The 21330-nt window shown below is 47.4% G+C and overlaps 2 protein-coding genes across 3 annotated transcripts; one reads left to right on the top strand and one right to left on the bottom strand.

Annotated features, from left to right (window-relative positions):
- Positions 1–548: 548 nt before the first annotated feature.
- On the bottom strand, positions 549–5283 carry CIAO2B (cytosolic iron-sulfur assembly component 2B). Of its 2 annotated transcripts, none has more exons than XM_028739494.2 (5): positions 5062–5283; positions 3188–3267; positions 2200–2325; positions 975–1020; positions 549–771 (listed from the first exon to the last, which is right to left on the bottom strand). In XM_028739494.2, exons 1-5 carry the CDS (start codon positions 5210–5212, stop codon positions 674–676), a joined length of 501 nt encoding a protein of 166 aa, XP_028595327.1. In that variant the 5' UTR covers positions 5213–5283; the 3' UTR covers positions 549–673. The 2 variants fall into 2 exon arrangements, with proteins under 2 accessions (XP_028595327.1, XP_077787889.1); XM_077931763.1 differs by lacking the exon at positions 5062–5283 and adding an exon at positions 4784–4899 and having other exon boundaries at positions 3188–3326.
- Positions 5284–6740: 1457 nt separating this feature from the next.
- On the top strand, positions 6741–21025 carry LOC114601883 (fatty acyl-CoA hydrolase precursor, medium chain-like). The gene is made up of 13 exons (XM_028739485.2): positions 6741–6883; positions 8888–9092; positions 9991–10129; positions 10548–10681; positions 10882–11035; positions 11383–11484; positions 12751–12858; positions 13983–14114; positions 14444–14524; positions 15339–15486; positions 18576–18725; positions 20265–20337; positions 20452–21025. The coding sequence occupies exons 1-13, from the start codon at positions 6802–6804 to the stop codon at positions 20627–20629; spliced, it is 1686 nt and encodes a 561-aa protein (XP_028595318.2). The 5' UTR covers positions 6741–6801; the 3' UTR covers positions 20630–21025.
- Positions 21026–21330: the final 305 nt, after the last annotated feature.

Below are 21330 nucleotides of genomic sequence, written 5' to 3'. Positions count from 1 at the left end.
AGGGTCTTGGGCAATCCTGACCCCTGGTATCAAATCCTTCCTACCCATGTAGATTTCACCCACCAGGCTGCCTCTGCAACTGCATTAATCCGAAGGCTAAACAGGAGCCATCTCCATAAAATGTGGCAGGATGTGTCAATGCAGATGCAGGATATCAGATACTGGCTATCATGTGCCCTTTTTGCCAAGGCTCTGGAAAACACACCAATCTATCTACAGCTGCCTGTCCTCTTTCATAACGGACAAAATCTCCTAAGTGCCCTCCCATTTCCTAAAAGATGGAAGCACATTTATAAAATAGGATTTTACTTGGTTGCAGGATTTTTCCCCACCTTGTTTTCTAAGCCACCCAAAACCAGTAAGTTTTGTCTATGGGAATGTTTCTAAACCAGAAACATTCAGACCTTTATAAAATATTCAGCTTTGTAAGAGTGGTATTTTGATGTCCAGTCCTCAATTTATACTATATAAACATGTTCCTCAGTTTTCATGATTTACTTTTCAGATTCACGTGTGTTTCTAATCCAATACTTTTAGACAAACTTAAGTAGGGAAAAGGGTATAGTCTTTATTTAAAAACAAAACAATCACAATTATTTTATTCACATACAGGTACAAGCTTTTAACAGCATCTCCTGCTTGTTCCCACCCCAACCCCACCCAGCATGCATTATCAGGGGCGCCCAGACAAACACTGATTCACCACTTCCAACAGGTGGTTGTTTTCCAAGGCAGCCGCCACTCTCTCTTTGTCAGCCAGTTGCTTGTTTACTGTGAAAAAGAACACCACAAGAGGAGTTAGTGAAGACATCCATCCATCATCCTCTGCTGTATAGCTCAAGGGCTAGGACCCCACCAAAAAAATTCCAAGTGGTATTTGTACTCTTCCCTTCCAGCTTTGCTTCATAACAAATATAGAAGGGAATGTAAGTGACTTATTCTGAGGGGTATTTTGTGGTGAATTTCAAACGTACCTGCATGCTCTGAGGCATGTGTTCCAGGGGTTATGTGGACATCCACCTGGGAGGAAGAAAAGAAGAAGCATCATTTGTGTCGCCAAATAATGTTCCCCCAGGTTGAACCAACTGAAGGAATAATAAAATTATACCTCGCTAATCCAATTTTACCTTAATTTGGTTGCTCAGATACACACCATCACCAGTCCCCTCCCTTCCATTCTGTGTCTCATTGGTGAGGATGTGCTGTCACTTTGTCAGTTTCTTTGTTTCTAATTCCAACCCAAGAATTCTTCTAGTGGGATAAATACTCTGGCTGGGCAGAGTGCCTTGATTAAAAGCTTTGGAATGCCCCACCACCATTGGATATGAAGAGGCCACCAGGGAGCAGGAGTGGGAGGGGCTCAAACAACTGAAAGGAGGCATCTGATCAGTGGCGGGCAGCCAGGGACCCATTTCCTTATTGCTTTGAAAAAATGGCACTTGGTTTCCAGCATGTCAAATTCCAAAAATCAGCATGGGCTGCATGGGATCCTGCAATTGGTAGCCTCAGGTGCTTTAACAGAAACGAAGGGGAGAAGGAAAGCCCACATATCCCTTTGATGCCTAGCCTGTCAAGTGCCAAGATGAGTAAGAACTTCTGAAAATGGGAATCACTGGAAGCAAGTAAGGAGGAAATTCATGCTGCTTTCCAGGGTGCTGTAGCTGCTGCCTCTTGGGAGCCAAGCAGTGGTCTCACAAACAGGAGCTACTCCCCAAGGGCCAAGCCAGCTGTTTGTCTGGGGCCAGATCAAGTCTTCTGGCACCGCTGGCTGTTTGAGTTTATATCTGCCATCCCCACCCCATCCCCTGCAACACCTTCACAGCACTCTAGAATGTCAAGTCAAAGCAGCACTTTGGGGTTCCCCTTGAAGGCTGATGACCCAGGTCATTGTTTTGTCTCCCATATTTGTCTTGGTTTTCAATGCTTTGAGGAGCTACAGGAACTTGCAGCTGCCACCACACTTTCTATCCCCTGCAGAATTCTAATTTCTGCTCATGGCTGGTGGGAGACAAGGGGTGAGCACTGCAGGTTTGCAATGGGGAATGCAGACACTGTAAAAGCAGAACTACCAGTGCAATTCTACTTCTAGCTGATCACACAAGATCAATGCCTCAACAGCCCCAAAGGCCCCTCACGTCCACCCTATGAAACGAAAACAGAATTTTTCCATCACCCTTTTGGCCATTTACATCCACTCACCTTAAACCTTTCTGGGAGGGATCTGATCAGCTTCACTTTGACTGAAAGGCCAATTAATGTTGCCATGCTGCAGTGAGGAATGGTGGGGGTGAATTCCACTGAAACGGTGCTCTCAGCATCATTTACCTGTGAAAGACCCATCCCAACACAATCACAATTTTTTAAAAGAGAGTCATAATTTAAACCAGATAAAATGCTGTTCTAATTGGAAAAAGAGCTAATTGGCTTGTCTCTTTGCATCTTACTAACTCTGCATTTGTACTTTGAGAATTAGACTCCTCTCAGTCTGAAGATGATGCCCAGGAATTCACAAAGAAAACCAAGCAACCTGGGGACAAATAGAAGAGAACACCTTCACCCCCAAATTGCTCCCCTTTATCACATACATAACCCAACAAGACAACAAGAACCCATCCACAGCATACGAATCAATATGGCTAACTTGACCCAACAATCCCACCCCCTCACAAATGCAAACAAACCTCACTGCAGCCAACTACAGACAGCCAACAACACCCTGGCCCTACCCCCACCCCTCTCACCACCAAGGAAATGTAATAAGTGAATAGAAAGAGAACCTACCCAGTTGACGCTGACACGAAACCCCACACTTACACTATATAAAATAATACAGTGTCTGAGTCTGAGCCAAGGGCCACTGAGCTAACCAGGTAGTGGTGAGAAGATGGGAGGGGGCATCACCATAGGGCATGATGGTAGCAGCTTGGATAAGTCACACAGGTGGAGTTATATAAAAAGCCTCCTGGGGTGGGCAGAGAAATGGGGAATTTATGAATCAGGCCAGGCAAAACTGGAAAGACACCTGTTCTTCCTTGAAGCTGCATCTCTCCTAAAGGATCTGTTTGTACCTGGTTTTCATGAATTTAAGTGACATGGGCTACAGCCTGTTCAGCTGGCCTCTGGCTCAAAAAGAGGCCATTTTTTCTCTCCAGCTTGGAAAAGGCAGAGAAAGGCCAACAGCACTCACCTTGACTCGAACTTGTTCTACGACGTTTAGTTCTTCTAATGTTAAGGGATGCTCTGGGTCATTGATGGAACGAATGAGATGTAGAAAGTCAAGGAAAAACACTCCACCAGCAAAGCACGGCCAGGCACAAAGCAACAGGCTGTGTGGGGATGCAATTCTTCATTTAAGATGGGAGCTTCCCAAATGTTGCCCAACGAAGACAAACTGCTCAAGCCTTCCCAACAGCAACCAATGCAGAAAACAGGTTGGCTAATACCTCTTTAGAGACGCCAACTGCACACTATTAGAAAACATATTTTTAGTCCAGGGGTGGGGACTCTATGGCCCTCCTTATGCTCTTGGATTCCCCACTCCCATCAGCCTGTCTGTTATTCTGTCCCTCACAGCTACAATAACCCTACCATTAAAATTATGAACTGGCCATTTCTTTGTCAGAGGGCAAACAGGCAAATTTAGCAGGGGATCAAATACTTTCCCCCTCACTGTATATCTACCTATTGTGGGGCTTCCACATCATGCAAGCTATCAATCCTACCCTGAAGAGCAGGAACTAGAGATGCTTGAGGAAATCAATCTGTGCTATTTCTAATACAAACCTGATACAGAGCTGCTCTGTGTCTAAAAAGTTTATTCTGTGAACCACCCTGGGACCCCGGGTATAGGGCGGTACAGTGGTACCTCTGGTTATGAACTTAACCCATTCCGGAGGTCCATTTGTAACCTGAAACTGTTCTTAACATGAACTGCGCTTTCACTAATGGTGCCGGCACACAACTTCCACTCGCATCTCGGGCAAAGTTCACAACCGGGAGCATCTACTTCCAGGTTAGCGGCGCTCGTAACCCAAAGCACTTGTAAGGAGGGGGGTACGTAACACGAGGTTCCACTGTATATTAATTCAATAAATAATAATAATTTTTAAAAAGCCTGCTGAATTGGGCTAATGACCAATCTAGTCCATTCTCAATCATTATGGTTACCTTTTTACAGACTATTTCCTGTACAATATCCTTTTGATGGTGAGGCAACCAGAATGTCACAGAGCGTTCAAAGAGCAGTTGCATGGTATGATACCGGCAATTTTGTTTTCAATTCCTTTCCAAACGATCACACTCTCTTTTCATTTTAACAATCTTAAAAAAATTAATGTTACCGGCAAACCTTGCCTCCTTGCTGCTAATCCATAATTCTATATCATTTATAAACAACTTAAAAGAGCACAATCCCGACACTGATCCTTGAAGGGCTCCATTTTCAACATCTCCCCATTTGGAAAACTGTCCGTTTATTCCTACTCTTTCATTCCTGCAGCTTAAACAAGAAGACCTCTCCTACCATTCCTCGACTGCTAAGCTTACGCAGGAGTCATTGGCGAGGGGCTTCATCAAAAGCTTTTTTGAAAATCCAAGTGCTCCATGTCAGCCAGATCATCTCTATCTACCGGTACATGCTTGTTGACACCCTCAAAGAAATCTAAATAGGTGCATGAGGTAGGACTTGCCTCCTCCTTACAGTTTGTAACTTACTCGGCTCGAAATACGCATCGAGGTGCGTTAAGAAACGACTACTGTATATCGATGGGACTATTCAAGCGACCTGCTTATTGAGTGAAGGCGTGTGAAAGTGACACGATCTGCCCACCCCAGACACAAACCCACCGCGCCTGCTGCCCCCAGAGCCCCACCCCGGGATCCCATGGCTCAGCCCCTCTAGCCCGGCTCCGCATCCGCCTTCCCGACCCCAAATCAGGCGCCGATGCAAGCCGGAGGCGTCACTTCCATGAGCCACTGGAGAAGCCCCGGGCCCGCCCCCTCCGCCCCGGGGAGACTTTCCCCCTTGGCAGGCGAACCCCGGCTGGGCTCAGAAGAGGATATCGAAGATCTCGCGGTCGTCGATGGCGTCGGGCAGCTCGTCGTCCTCCTCGCGCGCCGTGACGGGCCGCTCGCCCTGACGCCGGTAGATGAGCGGGTTCGCGTTTTCCAGGGCGCCGCCCGCCGGCGAGGCAGACGGATCTTGGCCCACCATGGCGGCGGCGGCACTCAGCCCACTAGACCGAGCGCCGTTGCCAAGCGCTTCCCCATACCGGAAGAACGCTGAGCGGAGGTGGCTCCGGCGTGACGCGCTTCCGGCATTTGGGGAACGCGCTCACTTTCGTCAGCTGCCTTAGCGCAGTGGAGCTAAGAATTTAGAAGAGCACATTTCGCTGCCTATAGCGGGAGCTTCCGGGTTCGCTTTGTTTCTAATTTTGCTTCTCCCCGCGGCAGAAGTGCGAGTTGCTGGGAGGAAACGCCTGAGGGTTCGTGCACAGACAGATAGTAGCCTCTGAGCATATACAGACTTCTCTCCCATTACCTTGGGCAACTGCCGCCTCTGCCTTCCTTGCGCGGTTTGAAGGGTCCCTGGGAGGCCATCCAGTCGCACCTGCCTGTTCAGTGCAGGATTTTGCGGCTTCAGCCTCCCTGCCAGGAAGGCCAGCCAGCAGCCGAGGGTCCACTGTGAGAGTCGCAGGCTGAGGGTTACTAATGGAAAAAGTCCTCTCGGAGCCCCAAAAGTCACCAGGAAGGGGGGGGGGCTGTGCTGTGAAAGGGAAATGGTTGGAGGCCGAGGGCCACTTTTCAGCCCATAAGCCGCATTTCCCACCCCGTGGAGAAAGCTACCTGCAGCAAGAAGGGGAAAAAACCTGTCGCTTCCCCCTCACAGGGCTACAATGTCCATCGCCCTTATCGAACTACAGTTCCCAGGAGAGTAGTTCTCAACCTGTGGGTCCCCAGATGTTGTTGGACTACAACTCCCATCATCCCTGAGCTCTGGGCTTGCTGGCTAAGGGTGATGGGAGCTGTAGATCAAGAACATCTGGGGACCCACAGGTTGAGAAAGGCTGCTAGGGAAGCTGTATGCTTTGGATCAGAGGTAAGCAACCTAAGGCCCGTGGGCCAGATACGGCCCAATCGCCTTCCCAATCCATCCCACGGATGGTCAGCGTGTTTTTACATGAGGAGAATGTGTCCTTTTATTTAAAATGCATCTCTGGGTTATTTTGGGGGGCATAGGAATTCGTTCATTTTTTTCCTCTCTTCAAAATATAGTCTGGCCCACCCCATGCTCTGCGGGGTGGTTGACCGGCCCACGGCTGAAAAAGGTTGCTGACCCATGGTTTGGATGCCCTTTAAATGCATGACGTGGATCTGCCCTCATCAGTTAACATTTTACTTGGAGGGGAGGAGAGGGAGTGAGGGAAGAGGTGTTGACTTATCCTCCTAGAAGCCTTCCTCTCACCTGTCACAGAACCCAAAGGACCACCACATGTTCCTTCCCGCTCCTCTGGCAGGAATGCCAGCCAAAGAGGGCCCGAGCGGGGCATGGGCACCCTTTTGTGCTTTAGACTTTGCCCTTTCCATTGGCGCCAGCTGGTTCGGCAGCTTTTGTGTAACCTTTCCTCACATTACAGTTAATGATTCCCTTTTGTTGAAAACTGAATCACTTGGCCTGGTATTATTATAGCTTGATGCTAGGTGAATCCGGACGTTTTCCTGGCTTTTCTTTGCAAGGGATGCCGATCTTTGTACCCTGCCCTGAAAGCATATAAAGGTGCAGCGGCCCAGGGGCAGCAAAGCATGATGGCATCAGCCCCATGGAGTGCCCTGTTCTGGGTTGCTGCAATTAGCACTGTTGGCTTCAGAATCCTTGAAGGCAAAGGTAAGGGGAGTGTTTCATTTTAACTGATAAAGAGTGAAATAGCCCCTTGCAATCCACTCTTGAGGAGAGTGAAGAGGAGCATCTCGGTCTGTGTCAGTCACCTCTTTACATTTTTCCAGTTACACCATTTTTGTATTATTATTCCAGTCTGTAGAAGATACAGTGACATTTCTCAGTAGTAGAACAACTATCTTGCATGCAGAAGGCCCCAGCTTCAATCCCCAGTGGCATCTCTAGGTAGGGTTAGGAAAGCCCCTGTCAGAAACTCCAGTAAGCCACTAGCAATCACAGACAGTTCTGAGCAAGATAGATCAATGGTCTGACTTGATCTAAGACCATCTTCATGCATTATTCAGAAATATAACTCAGAATTCACCAGCAGCTCCCTCCCACCCTTCACCCCTCTCTTGCAAAGAGCAGCCCATCTCATTCCTGTATCTGACACTCTGCATAAGAGCACTTCAATTGCTCCAACTGCCACTCATCAGGGGGGGAAATGGTTGCTGGATTTAAAAAAGATTGGGGTGAGGGAGTTGTGTGTGTCTGAGAGAGAGAGAGAGAGAGAGAGAGAAGAGAGACTAGAAATTGATTCTGTAATGTGTTCTCTTACGTTTCCTCTCTTACTTGGGAGTAAAGCCCATTGTACTGTATCTGGAAAATGCATAGGGATGGGTTGGAGATGACAGTGGTAGGGTGAAGATTTACCAATAGGAGGTGAGGGTGGTGGAGAGGCAGGGAAAGGCAATTTGCATTGGTTGAAGACTTCCCCACCTCCTGATAGCTAAGGGCATCAAAACAAGTGATATCCCTCCACTTAACTGCATGTGCTGGCTTCAGGACCAAAGCCATTGGGGGAGAATCTGTAGCATTTTATTTACACTATCCTCTGCACCGCATGTTCTTATAAGATTGCCAGTAGTACATGTGAAAAGGATCTAGAGTTTTAGTGGACCACAAGCTTAACATCAGTCAACAGTGTGATGTAGCTGCAAAATAACCTAATGCTATTCTAGGGTGCATCAACAGGAGTATAGCGTACCAATCAAGGGAAGTAATAGTCCTGTTCTGTTCAACCTTGGTCAGACCACATCTGGAATACTGTGTCCAGTTTTTGGCACCACAATTTAAGAAGAATATTGACAAGCTGGAATAAGTGCCGAGGAAGGCAATCAAGGGTCTGGAAACCAAGCCTTATGAGGAACAGTTGAGGGAATTGGGTATTGGGTATGTTTAGCTTGGTAAGGAGGAAACAGAGAGGAGACATGATAGGCATCTTCAGATATCTAAAGGGCTGTCACATGGAGGATAGAGCAAATTTGTTTTCTCCTGCTCCGGAGGCTAGGACCCAAACCAATGGCTCCAAGTTAAAAGAAATGAGATTCTGACTCAACATCAGGAAGATATTTCTCACAGTAAGCACTGTTCGACAGTGGAACAGACTCCCATGAGATGTGGTGCACTCTCATTCTTTGGAGGTTTTAAAGCAGAGGTTGGATGGCCATCTAGTTAATTTAGTTGAGATTCCTGCATTGCAGTGGGTTGGGCTAGATGACCCTCAGGTTCCCCTCCAGCTCCACAATTCCATGGTTTTTACCAGGTGACTGCAGGATTCCCTTTGGGATGATCCTCAGGGCTGTTGTCTGCAAGGTTCTTTCATAAAGCGGTGTATGACTTTGGTTTCTGGTTTATCTGTTTTTAAGCTCAGTGTTAAACAGAAAAAGCTGCCGACATTTAAAATGAAATAGTATATTTTTAAAAAGCTACAACCAGAGAAAACCCACTTTAACTCAAAGTGCTGATTGCAGAGGATGGCTGCTCTCATGTCCTTTGTGTGGAGGGAGAAGGGAGGCTGCTTTTGGCTTTGCACAGATCCTTTCTAGAGGAGGGGCGTGGTCAGGCCCAATGCTCTCTGGCCCCCTGGTTTTATATAATTCTATACCTTTGCCTCTATGTTTGCGATTTCACACATTTAAAAAACTTTATTTGTATGCACGCCTTGTGTAGGTCCAGAAGGTGCCCACCCAGAAGTGGCCACAAAATATGGACGGCTTCGAGGGACGCAAGCAAGTGTAAAGGGCACAGAGCGGCTGGTCGATGTCTTCCTGGGCATCCCCTTTGCAAAGCCTCCCACAGGCTCCTTGAGATTCTCCTCACCTCAACCGCCTGAGCCATGGGATGGCGTGAGAGATGCTACCACGTACCCAGCGGTGTAAGAGAGATGCAGTTGGATCCTCTTGGCTGCACTGGGGAAATAAAAACCAGCAGAGAGGAATGTTTGAGGGGAGGTGCTGGGAACCACCAGCATGTGTTCATCATCATATTTTTTTAAAGAATTCATTTATTTATTTATTTTAAGAAAAAAGTCACTGGAAACAAAACAGGTCTAATTGCTGAAATAAAATTCTGTTTTAACTTAAAACGGACACCACAGAAATTCCAGTATCTGTAACTTTAATGGGTCAGAGCAGTCCAGACGTTTCAGCAACTAGCCCTCAGCCATTGGAGGCTGAGAGCTCTTTCACTATTAATCCCGCAACATTTTAGCTGCATTCAATAAATTCATAATTAATTATTTGACCATGTTAGACAAATAATTTGCAATGATATTAATTCAATGCTAATGGGCTCTAAACTCAGGGTGGTTAATTATTTGATAGAAAGCATGGAATATTATGTTCCAATAAGCTTGTGAAGGCTAATAGTCCCATCACATTTGTAGCACATCTTTCCTAAGACATCTGTATTCCCAGCATTTAGATCTATTAACAGAGGATATCCTGTTTTCAGACTAAAACAATTTATACTGAATTCCCCAAACAGAAAGGCTGAGTGGTCCTGCTCTGATTGACTGAAACATTGTCATCCATTTTCTAAGATTAGAGTGTCAAGAAGACCCCTTTCTTGTTGCCCTTTTTAAAAAACAAAAAACTAAGAACAGTTAATTAAGTCCACAGCTTTGCCAGTAAACCTTTAAACTGGCCTATGTCAGTTTCTCCCTGACACCACCTCTCGTGACCTCTTGCAAATTATTATTTTTATATTTGAGCTAGTATGTTCACTCTGTTGTTTCCAAAGTAATGCCGAGTGTGGGGGTGTCCTTTCTGCAGGTGCCCCCAGGATCTGGATATACTCAAAGGAATTCAGAAGAGATGGAAAGAAAAGCACCCGCCCTTCCGAAGTTCCGAGGACTGTTTGTATTTAAACATTTATACTCCCGCAGATTCCCCCAAGGCATCCAAGTTGCCAGTAAGCACATATTTTAAATGGACTGAAAGCAGCGTTGCAAAGCCGGGTGGCTGGCAGCAGATTCTGGGTTGATGGCAGTGGCTCTTGCCAATGTCATTTTACTCTGAAGACTCTTCTGCCTCTCGTGTTCTTACAAAGGGCAATTTTGATTGGTTACGCCACATCCTTTCTTTAATTGTTCTGAATAAAATAAAATAATAACTGGATAACTGCATCTTGAACTGCACGCAAAACTAAATGGTTGTCTGTTGTTGCAAAATTGCCTGACTACGATGATACAATACAGTGCATCTTCGCCATCCATTACAAAATAGTCTATATGTACAATTATTATGTGCTATTTATTTCAAAAACATTTTATGAAAAATGCTCTCTAGCGACCTTCCGGTCATTCCCTGCCGCCCCTGTTCTTTTGAAGGTGATGGTGTGGATTCACGGAGGGAACATGATATTTGGGGCAGCTTCCAGGTTTGATGGTTCCGCGCTAGCTGCCTACGAAGATGTGGTGGTGGTCATCCTTCAGTACAGGCTGGGCATTTTGGGGTTCTTCAGGTAAGAGGCTTTGGCTAAAGGTATTCCAGGGCCCTTTTCACTAGAGGGGCGTTGGGTTGACCTGTCGGGTCAGCTCTTCTATTCACTTGTGCATCCGAACCCCCTCGGAAGGACCTGGCATTGACTCAAAGTGCCAACCTTTTCTCCCAAATCCACCCGAGTGCTGAGCTTGCTGCTCCTTGCCAACGCTTTCCTTTCAGCACAGGGGACGAGAGTGCTCGAGGGAACTGGGCCCTTTTGGACCAGCTGGCAGCTCTCCAGTGGATCCAGGAAAACATCGGAGCTTTCGGGGGCGATCCGGAATTGGTGACTCTCTTTGGTGTCTCTGCAGGATCCATGAGTGCTTCAGCCCATGTGAGTTCCAAAATGTTATATGGTGGGGGTTTCTATTATAGTAATAGACTGCTTAATTCTCAGGTGGACATTTTACAAAACATAAAATGATCTCTGACATACTCTCAAAGCTGTGGAATGGATGGGTGGGGGTAGCAGTCACTGCTAACTTGCAGAACCCATGTAATTATGGTGCATAAAGTGGCCCTTTTTGCTCTGGCTACAGGAAAGATTAGGAAGAAGGAATTGGGTGCAATAGGTGTAAGTTCTATGGGGACTCAGAGGCCTAATTTGATATTCAGCGCTTTTGTTAGGTCAGTGGCAGGGCATAATGTCTGTTGCCAATGGTGTCCTTTCTCCTCTGCCAGGTTATGTCTCCCTTGTCAAAGGGTTTATTCCACAGAGCCATCCTGGAGAGTGGCGTCTCACAGCTTCCAATAGTCTTCCAGAACAGGTCTAAGTCTGCTGAAGTAAGTTTGTTTGTTTGACCAGATGAGACCAAAATGTTTTCTGTCCCAAGGATGCTGTTTTTTTCTTTTCTTTTTTAAACACGGCCCAGGTAGCAAAAGTTGGGCGGAGTCCCCCAGTGTCATGAATGCAGGGCAGGGCCGGCTCACATATGAGGTAGGCTGAGGCAACCGCCCCAGGCGGTGGAACCCCAAAAGGCGGTGCCCTGCAGGCGCCCTGTCCCCTTGCTGCCTCCACCTCTGACAGAAACGAAACAGTGGCAACTTCCGGTGAGCTCTTGCCAAGATCTTACTGAAATCTCACGAGATCTCACCACAACCCACCACCACAGCCTCTCTCAGTGCCATGACTGGAATTAGTAACAGGTGTGGCACAGGGCCAATCTGGAGTAAAACAAAAGGGCACCAGGTAGTAGCAATATGCACTCTTGCCCTTTAGAAATGGAGGTGTGAGGTATATTGTGCTGCTTTCGGCTGAGGGAGAGGGACCACTCACATAGGTATGGTCCTGTTGGTATATAGACGGGAGGAGGCCTGCCATGGAGATGTGATTAAAATGGGTCCCTCAGCACCCTGACAGGGCCCTACTCCTATAGGGTGAGGATGGCGGGCCGTTCATGCCCACCATGAACCCAAATAGTTGGGCAATGGGCAGGCTGCTCCTAGGGGCCTGAAAATAACACACTTTTAATGTGAGCATATTGGTCTTGGGGCCTACATGCTGAGGACAAGATGCACTGTAAAGACTCAAAACACCTGTTCCTTGGGGTCAGAGATAAAAGGACAGGCAAAACAATTGCTATCTGTCACCAGAGCTCCAGCATTCTTAGGGACATATGGAGGGCACTGAAACCTGCTGAAAGCTGTTCCTTCAGATCAGGGGCACTGGGGTAGTCACCTAGAGAGGTTAAATAATACCCCAAAATGATATTTTTTCTCATTGGGGCCCCAAAGGTTCCAGGGCAACACAGAAGGTTGGGCAGCCATGAAACCCTTTCCACCAGGTTTCCTTGGCAACAAGATGAATGCATACTGGGGTCACAACTCACCCCAAAAGCCATGTTTAAGGCCGGCACACCACAATAGTGCTTTCTGGTGGAATTCTAAAGTGACCCTCAAAAGGAGGTGGGAATTACAGTGAAAATGGGGTGGGGTACTTGCCACTTTTTAGTTTGACAAATGGTGGACTCTCTGTTCTCCACCCTTTGAATGCTTAGTGTGTCAGAGGTGGTAGCAGATAAGAGTTCCTGTCATTGTGTACGTATACAGAAAATTGCCCATATCTTTGGCTGTGAGATGACCACTTCAGCCGCCTTAGTCCAGTGTCTCCGGCAGAAGAGTGAGCAGGAGCTGATCAATGCTGACCTTAGCAGGCAGGTAAGTGACATGAGTGGTCGGGAAAGAGCCCCCACTCCATGCTGGGGCCTTGATGCCCTGCTCAGTTGTTTCTCCCCTCCCAGCGAGGGGAACCACCTAGAGTGCTCATTAAGACCTTCTGCTCCAAGTGTGTATTGCTGTTTATGAGGGCAAAGAGGAATGGACCAGCCTGTCTTATAGCTTCCTTTTTGTCCTATCGTACAGTGGTACCTCTGGTTACGAACTTATTTTGTTCTGGAGGTCTGTTCTTAACCTGAAACCATTCATAACCTGAGGTACCACTTTAGCTAATGGGGCCTCCCACTGCCACTGCGTGGCCACCGCACGATTTCTGTTCTCATCCTGAGGTAAAGTTCTAAACCCGAGGTACTACTTCCAGGTTAGTGGAGTCTGTAACCCAAGGTACCACTGTAATATAAATACAGAATATAAAAAGTGCAGAAATTGGATTTAAATACATATTTGTGTACATGTTTAAATAGATCTTTTATTTGATCAGAATATTATTGATTTATTAATCTCAAGGCGATGTACAATAAAAACAACTAAAAACAGACAAAAACTGTGGAGCACATCAGTTTTCTTGGTTCTCTGGTATCCTGCGTGCCTTGAAACAGGAGGATTGGTGGCTAGAGCTCAGGCGGCGTAAGACTTGGTCCAAACCTGACTGAAGAGGGTGAGGCTGCACTAAACAGTCCACTAAACAGTTGGCAGAGAGATGGGGAGAATACAACTTTGCTTGTTCTTCTCAATCTCTTGGCGACTTTCAATGCCATTAACCACAACAGCCTTCAGGAGTCACTCAAGGAAGTGGGGTTTGGGGGCACTGTACTTCCTTGGTTCTGCTCATGGGAAGCTACTCATGGTTCCATCTTGTCCCCCATGCTATTGAACATCTGTGAAACTGCTGGGAGCTGTCATCAGGATTTTTGAAGGTGCTGCCAATAGGCAGGTGACACCCAGCTCTATCTCTCTGCTCCATCTGAATCAGGAGAGGCAACTGAGGTGCTAAGACAGGCTGAGCTCCTCATTCCTCCCGGACTATTTTGGCTTGGTCAGGGTGGAGGGTGGGGAGTGGTCCTGGGCCATTCAGTTAAACACCTTCTTTCCTTCCCTTTGCTCAGGGCTTAGGGCCAGCTTTGGATGGTGTGTTTATGCCGAAGACCCCAGAGGAGATTCTGGCTGGGAGGGAGGTCAGTGCTGTGCCCCTCATGGTCGGAGTCACCAACCATGAATTTGGCTGGAATTCGCGTGTGGTAAGATCCTGCTAGCGATGCCTTTTCTTTCTCCCCCCAAATGTCTGCATGAAATCCCTGTGACAAGAGGGGCCTCACAACTAGGCTATGAATTTAATGGTTGGTGATGGTTTCTAAGCATAAACCTACTCCTTTAGACCCCAAAGGCTCATTAGAAGTTCTCAAGTAGAAGTTCTTGGTGACGAATTGGTTCACTGTGGGCAATAATGGATCTCAACAAAGATGTTGTAATAATTAAATAACACGGACGAATGAACATTCCCAACCAAGAATTACTCTGGAGTTTCTCTCAAAGGCACAGCTAACCCTTCTTTTCTCTTTTGATGCAGACTGGGTCCCTGGAAGGGTTTAAGGACGTGGGAGACAGGGACAAAATCCGTACTACTTTAGAAGCAATCCTCCCCATTTTGGTAACTATTTATTTTGTTGATTTGCATCCTTTCTCTGAGAAACTTTGAGAATAAATTTTCTGCAGATAGGATTGATTATGAGCACCACCCTGTAGATGTTTGCCTGGATGGGGCAACTCATGCCTAGGCTGAGAGGTGACTGGTGATGGGGGGGAGTTAGGATCCAGAGGAGTCCTCTCCTGACTTCATAGGGATGGAATGGGAGCTCTGGCATTAGCTCTGATGGTTGCTTGCAGGGTTGGCAGAGGAGGAGGAGAAGGGGGCAATAGAGGGAACTAACCCCTGTCCCTCTCCTTCTCCTGAGGCCATTGGAAGCAGCTTCTTATGGGGGGGGGGGGGAAAGCTTCACAGCCCTCACATGTTCCCGGCCAGTGGCCTTCCCCAAAGCCCCCCCGGATCATTCCTGACTCAATCCTGGGAGGGAGCCCTAGGGCTTCTGCTTCGGTTCCATTCAGAAGAACACAGGGGTAGCAGTGGCAGAGTGTGAGGGGGGAGAATAACCTTTTGACTCCTTTTCCCAAGGTAGGCCAGACATGATGCCCAAGGCCAGTTAGGCTTCCACCAGCACACCTTTCTTAACCCTCTCTAAACATGGAGGGGAGTGCTTTCCAGAATCCCAAGGCAAATTTATCAGAAACAGAAATAGCATCCAGTTCATTTGTCCCTCTCCACTGACTGGCTTTTCTCAGTCAACCTGCTTCTTACACACTTGTAGCACAAATCAGGTAACAAAGGGCACGTTTGAGAAAGGAGGGGACCCCCCCCCCCGCCCCAGCAATGGCCATTTCCCACCATCTCTTTTCTTCTCTCGCAGGGGATCCCACTTGAACTCCTTCCAATGGTACTTGATGAGTACCTTGGGGACACCAACGACCTGGATGAGCTCAGAGACGGGTTCCTGGACTTGATTGGAGATGTGTTCATTGTTATCCCATCCATAAAAACATTACGGTATCACAGAGGTAAAAAGAGTGTCCCCCGCCCCCGTCAGGTGTTACTTATCATAAAGTATCCTCTTGACATTAAAACACTGGTGACGCGTGCCATTTGAGGCACACCATTTCCCTCAGAGGATCCCAGAGCCAGACTGTGAGGTGTCTGGAGTTTGACTCCAAGAGACTCTGTGTAATTTCTCGAGTTCAGCTCTACTTGGAGGAAGGAACAAAATTATTTCCAGATGTCAAAGACTTTCAGGAATTTAGCGTGGGGAGCCTGGAGTCAGGGCTCTTGTGTGTGTTTGCAGTTTCCAAGTGCTGGCATGGCAAGCAAGCATTGTCTCCCCCTCTGCCACTTCAGTCATTTACACTGTAAACTCATGACATCCAGTAGGTCTGTAATTCCTTGTGTCTAAGATTTACATAAGCTGGCACCACAACTGCTTTGAGGGAGAAGACCAGATTTATCCATGTGAGTAAATAGGCAAGAGGGGTCACCCACTTTCAGTCAGCATTTTATCTGAGTAGTTCGGATGGGAAGGAGAATTAAATTGTTCTGGTTTAAATTGTACTATAAGGCACAATATCTGCTTCTGATACCAGATTTGCTTCTTGCCAAACCACTGATGGAACACATCACGTAGGCATTCTGCAGCTCATGAGTTGCATCACTGAAAGTTCAGAAGACAAATTTTACCTAAGTAACTGTAGGGATGCAGCAATTATTTCCTTCATCTGTATTGTCGAGGGCTCCTGTGATGATACCCCAGAATTGCAATCATTATTCTGTGTAGCTGCAATGAGAGTTCCTAGCTAAGTTTCCCCAGCTCCTGTGTGGTGTTTCTTTCCTAGTTAGAAGCTTTTTTTTTTTTTTTTTTGCAACTATTTCTATTAACTATTTTAAGCCCTAGTCAGTTCTCAGCAACCTTTGGTTCTTGGTCTGGTTATAGCGTAGAGCTTTGCTTTCTGCGGCACGTGATTTATGTGAGCCCTTGAGCAGCGACCGAGCAAGCAATCACACCCAGAACCTTCCTCACAAGGCACATCCCCACCCCCCATTGTTGGGGGTCACGTGGGCGTCTGTGCTTACCAAAGGAGAGTACACTTGGCTGAGTTCAATGCCAGCTTCTTTGATTCCTGGGCCGACAAGATGAGTAAATCATTCCTGAATTGGACTAAAGCCTGTGGGTGAAAAAGGCCAAGGTATGAACTTCCTCACCCATTAGCAGATACAGGCCTGGTCAGAGATGAAGGCTGCCTGAGCCACTGGGAGCAGGTCATGAAGAAGTCCCACTGGAAGTAACATGAGATTATGGTGCAAGGGCTGCACCCATCTCACAAGTGCCCGCATAACCCCCGTTGCATCTTTTCAGGGTTTCTCTTTTCAAATGCACTAAATCTGCAAGGTAGTTTTTCAAAGCCTTTGATTCATAGGCTTTGTATGTTTCTATGGATCTAGATAATGTTTTTGGGCAAATGGAAAGTGTGTTACAAGCTGGTAGACAAAGCTCCTGAGAAGAGGGGCACAGGATCAAGTCCTTGGATCAACTGTGCCTATTTAGTCCATCTATGCCAGCAGTGGCTCTCTGGTGTCTGACGCTGAGAGGGTTTCCCCCTCTCCTCTCCTCTCCTCTCCTCTCCTCCCGTCCTGATCCTTTTCACTGGAGGTGGGACCTCCAGCTCTTCTGCATGCAAGATAGGCCCCCTGGTGTTGAGGTACGGACAGTCCAGCTTCTGTGGAGGGGTCATTGGTGGCATCTTTGTGAGCCACCAAGCCAAACACATGCTCCTCCCTCCCCTGTTTGTCAACCTCTAGTCTTTGAGGGCTGCTGTCATTCAAGTGGGGTTGAAACTCATCCTGACAAGGGTTGGTCTCCAGATTCAGAGGAATGGTGCACAGTCTGCTCTGGACAGGGTTGCCCTCCCTCAAAAAAGCTGAGGGATTCTCCTGGATCCAACTTTGTCACAGGAGACTCAAGCGGCCTTCGTGGCTGCAGACCCTTTTGCCAGCTGAAAGGGGTGATCAAAAGTATTTTGTTTTGGGGGGGTCATTTCCGTGGGGATGGTGTGGAAACTCCCCCAAGGTCAGATGAGGATCAGAGTTGAAATCTTAGAACCTTAGTGGTGGGTGGCTTTACCTTCAAAAACAAACAGGCTAAGGATTTTCTTTCTTTCCCCTTTTTCTAACAGCATGTCCCACAGGAGCACCCAAAAAAAGAATGTAACTAGTAGCATTGTTTCCTGGGGTGTTCTGGGATAGTGGGAAGGGAAGAATGGCTGCCCCTCTGAGCCAATGACCTTTGGAGACCTCTTGGAAGCTTCAGTCGGTACAGACCTCAGCAGGCAGGATTTTGACTGGCCCAGAGGGCTGTAACATGCTGTCCCTTCAAGAGGCAAAGTCATGGTCATGAGGCTGCATTCTAAGGAGGAGACTGTGTGAGTGGACTGAAAGGAGCTGCTTTGGATCATGTGCCTCATGTGCCTGTAGGAAGGGTTGGCCCTGCAGACTCCACAAGACCAGGAAAATCCTCTCTGATATGTACTAGCTGCCAGGGATAACACACGAAGAAACTGATCTTTCTATTTTCCCCATAATCTATAAGTTCCCAGCATCATAGTGCCTTGTCATAATTGCACACAGTTTTTGGAAGGCCTCTGGGCACCTGGAGGAGGTTCTGCCTTCTCCCAGACCACAAACCATTGAGTTCTGTAAAGGTCTATTCTAGGCACTTCTCTGGCTCCTCATTGGCAGAGGTGAAGTGGGTGAAAAAGGAAGGAGGGGGCATTCCAGCTGTGGCACCTCTACCTGTGGAATGTGTGGAATGTCCTCCACAGGGAAGCTGGACAGAGGGTGCCAATATTGTTTTCTTTTAGATGTGAAAGCCTTATAATTTCCCCTGGGGCTTTTTGAAGCAGAGAGTGCCTGGTGAGCTAAAATGAAACCTCCCTGGATCTTACCAGAAAGCCCCTCTGATTGTACAGGAGACCCTTCAGACCTGAATCGAAGGCTGCCCCCTCCCTAGCAGCTGAAAGGCAAAGGACAGGGAGCCACCGTCCTTAGGGAATGCACTACTGCCTTCTCTCTCAGCCTCCTTCTCCTTTTGTTCCCTCTTTAGAGACCGGGGCTCCCACTTACTTTTTTGAGTACCAGCACCGTCCCAGTTTGTACCACGATACCAAACCAGACTACGTGAAAGCGGATCACGCAGACGAAGTTGGGTTCGTCTTTGGAGGGCCATTTCTCACTGGTGACATTCGCCTGCATGGTAAAGAGCGGCTATCCCGTGACTCAGGACTCTCTTTTGGGGGAGGTTGCCGTAGGGCAGGGCAGCTTCCAGGCACAGGAGGCAGGCATGGCGCCCCCTCCAAAGCCTGCTGGGTTTGCCGTCATCTGCGGTGCTGAAACCCTTTTGGCGTGACAGGAATTTGGTGCCTACAGATTACGCTAAGAATTGGCGGCAGAGGTGGACAGACTGATCACCTGCCCTGTTCGCTTTTCTAATTAACAGTTTGCATGTTGTTTTCTAGGAATATAATACATTCAAAGTGAATTGAAACCAAAGGGTGATGTAGCAAGGCTCCCTTTGGGCGCAGAACATGGGAAGGGCCCGAGCGGTTCTTGTAGGGGTGGCCCACTTTCTGGGGCTCTGCTGGGCATCTAACTAACAGTGGGGATGGGGGAAAGCAGAAGCAGGAAGAAGCCACTCCCACCTGTGGTCAGTAGAGGGCGCACAAGGACCAGAAAACCCCCAAACCAGTTCACCTTTAACTGGGGCTGGGGGGAGGATGGGGAGGACACCTTCTTCTTCACTGTTAGGCAAAAGAAGCTAGTAGGATACTGGCACTCATCCAAACTAGCAGCTCCCCCCCCCCCCCAAACCCAATCTTTACTGCCGAATTGGAGAAAACATCTCCGGATTGATGCCTGCTCCAATTTATCGCTAAAGAGCAGGTTTTCCTGGACAAGCGGGAACCTGCTCGGACCCACACATTCAAGGCACAGGACGAGTACAGCTCTGGATGAGCCCTGGGCTGTGCTTCAAGGGAGGCTCCCACCTCCAGGCCTTCCCCATCTCTGCCTCTCTGGGAGGCAGCTTACCCCCTCACTTTCCCCCTCTGCCAAGTGTTTTGAGTGGCCTTTTCTCCTCCTGCAGTCCCCTTTGGGCATTTGGCCTGGGGCATGGCTCCGGCACAACGCCAGGACACCTGGCCCATCACAACCAAACACTTCTGCAGCCTCTGCCTTGACATGGACAAATCTATATATTCATGTGAGGTTTCCCTGCCCATTTCAGAACAGAGCATCACCAGCCATGTGGTGTCAGGGCTGTCAGGCAAGACTACACATTGAAACAGACCTTCTTCTTTGGAGATCACTTGTAGCTGAGTAAGATTGTCTTTCACAAACATAGGCTTAACAGTGAGTCCGTAAGTGGCTGTGAAGGCCAAGGTTTCCAGGCAGGAGTTGATCATGGAGAGGATTTGCAAACATGCCTTCCTTTAGCTTGTTTCTCCTTTTAGCCCTGAGTTCATGCTTCTTCAAAGTCCATGACACCTTTGGTAAAGGCTGTTCTCCAACTGGAGTGCTTGCAGATCAGTACAAATGACAGGCACCTTTTCACGCACAAGCTTTCCTGCAGATATTCTGATGGATGCTGCAGCAAGTGTGCCCCCCCCCGAGCTCCCCATGCCCCCCCACATTCTGCTTCAGAGAATGAATTACTGAACTGGGTAACCGTTGGGAGTGGATTTGTATTTGCAGCGATCCCAGCTGTGTAATGAATTTGCCTCCCTCTGTTCTTCAGGTGATGCCACGGAAGAGGAGAAAGTTCTTAGCAGAACCATGATGAAATATTGGGCTAACTTTGCTCGCAGCGGGTGAGTCATGGGCCACCGTGATAGTTATGGGGGTGTGGTTGGGCTGGCTGGAAGGCATGTAGGATGCCTTGGCAGACATGACAGAACATTGTCTGTTGTTGGTTCTGCTCCTAGAAACCCTAATGGAGAAGGTTTGGTAGAGTGGCCGGCCTATAACACCCAGGAGCAGTATCTAGAGATAAATCTGAAGCAGAAAGTCTCAATGAAGCTGAAAGAGAAAAAAGTGGAATTTTGGCTAAAGACTGTCCCTGAGAAGGTGGATGAGGTGAGAAGAAAACACACGGAATTGTAATTCACAAGCAGCTATGGACAATAAACAGAGCACCAAAATCACAAATGATAGTTACTTGTTAAAATATATTTTTCCACAAAACAAATACACCATATTTCTTTATTCTGAGCTGCAAAATGATGGAGAGTAGGTAATATAGAAAAAATTGTTAAATAAACATCTCTATCTTGTAAATTATGTTTATTCCTTTCCTGCTGGCGGTATGCACATTGTTACTAAGCCTAGATAAAAGTTACCTTTTGTTTTATGCAATGTTTACTTTCAGATCTTTGCATTGTCAAAAGTATACAGTAACAATAGTTCTGATTTACAAAACTTGAAAAATAATGATAAAAATGAATATAGTGTTACATTTAGACTTTCAGAATAAAGGGATGCCATTTTTTTGTCAGAAAAGTATCTGTTCCTTGGTCTTCCTTCAAAAGTTTCACCCTTCACAAAAGGCTCAAATAGGCTGATGGGGCAGCCTCTCGTTTTTTAAAGGGGCAAATGCAAGAGGTCCCCCCCCCCCCCGTTTTGGATCAGGACTGTGTGCGTGACCCATACCTCCATGTGTCCCTGTTATGCACCAACACACATGCAAACATGTACCAACAGAAACGTGATATTTCAAAATATTGGGCCTACAGTGACGGTGTACCACAGAAAGTTAGTAAAACATCCTGTTGCCCCAATATGGATAAAAACAAAAGACTGCTTAT

The sequence above is a fragment of the Podarcis muralis genome, chromosome 7 (genome assembly GCF_964188315.1).
Source record: "Podarcis muralis chromosome 7, rPodMur119.hap1.1, whole genome shotgun sequence".
Classification (NCBI taxonomy): Eukaryota; Metazoa; Chordata; class Lepidosauria; order Squamata; family Lacertidae; genus Podarcis; species Podarcis muralis.
The sequence above is the reverse complement of the archived record's forward strand: the minus strand, read 5'-3'. Positions and strand labels throughout refer to the sequence as shown.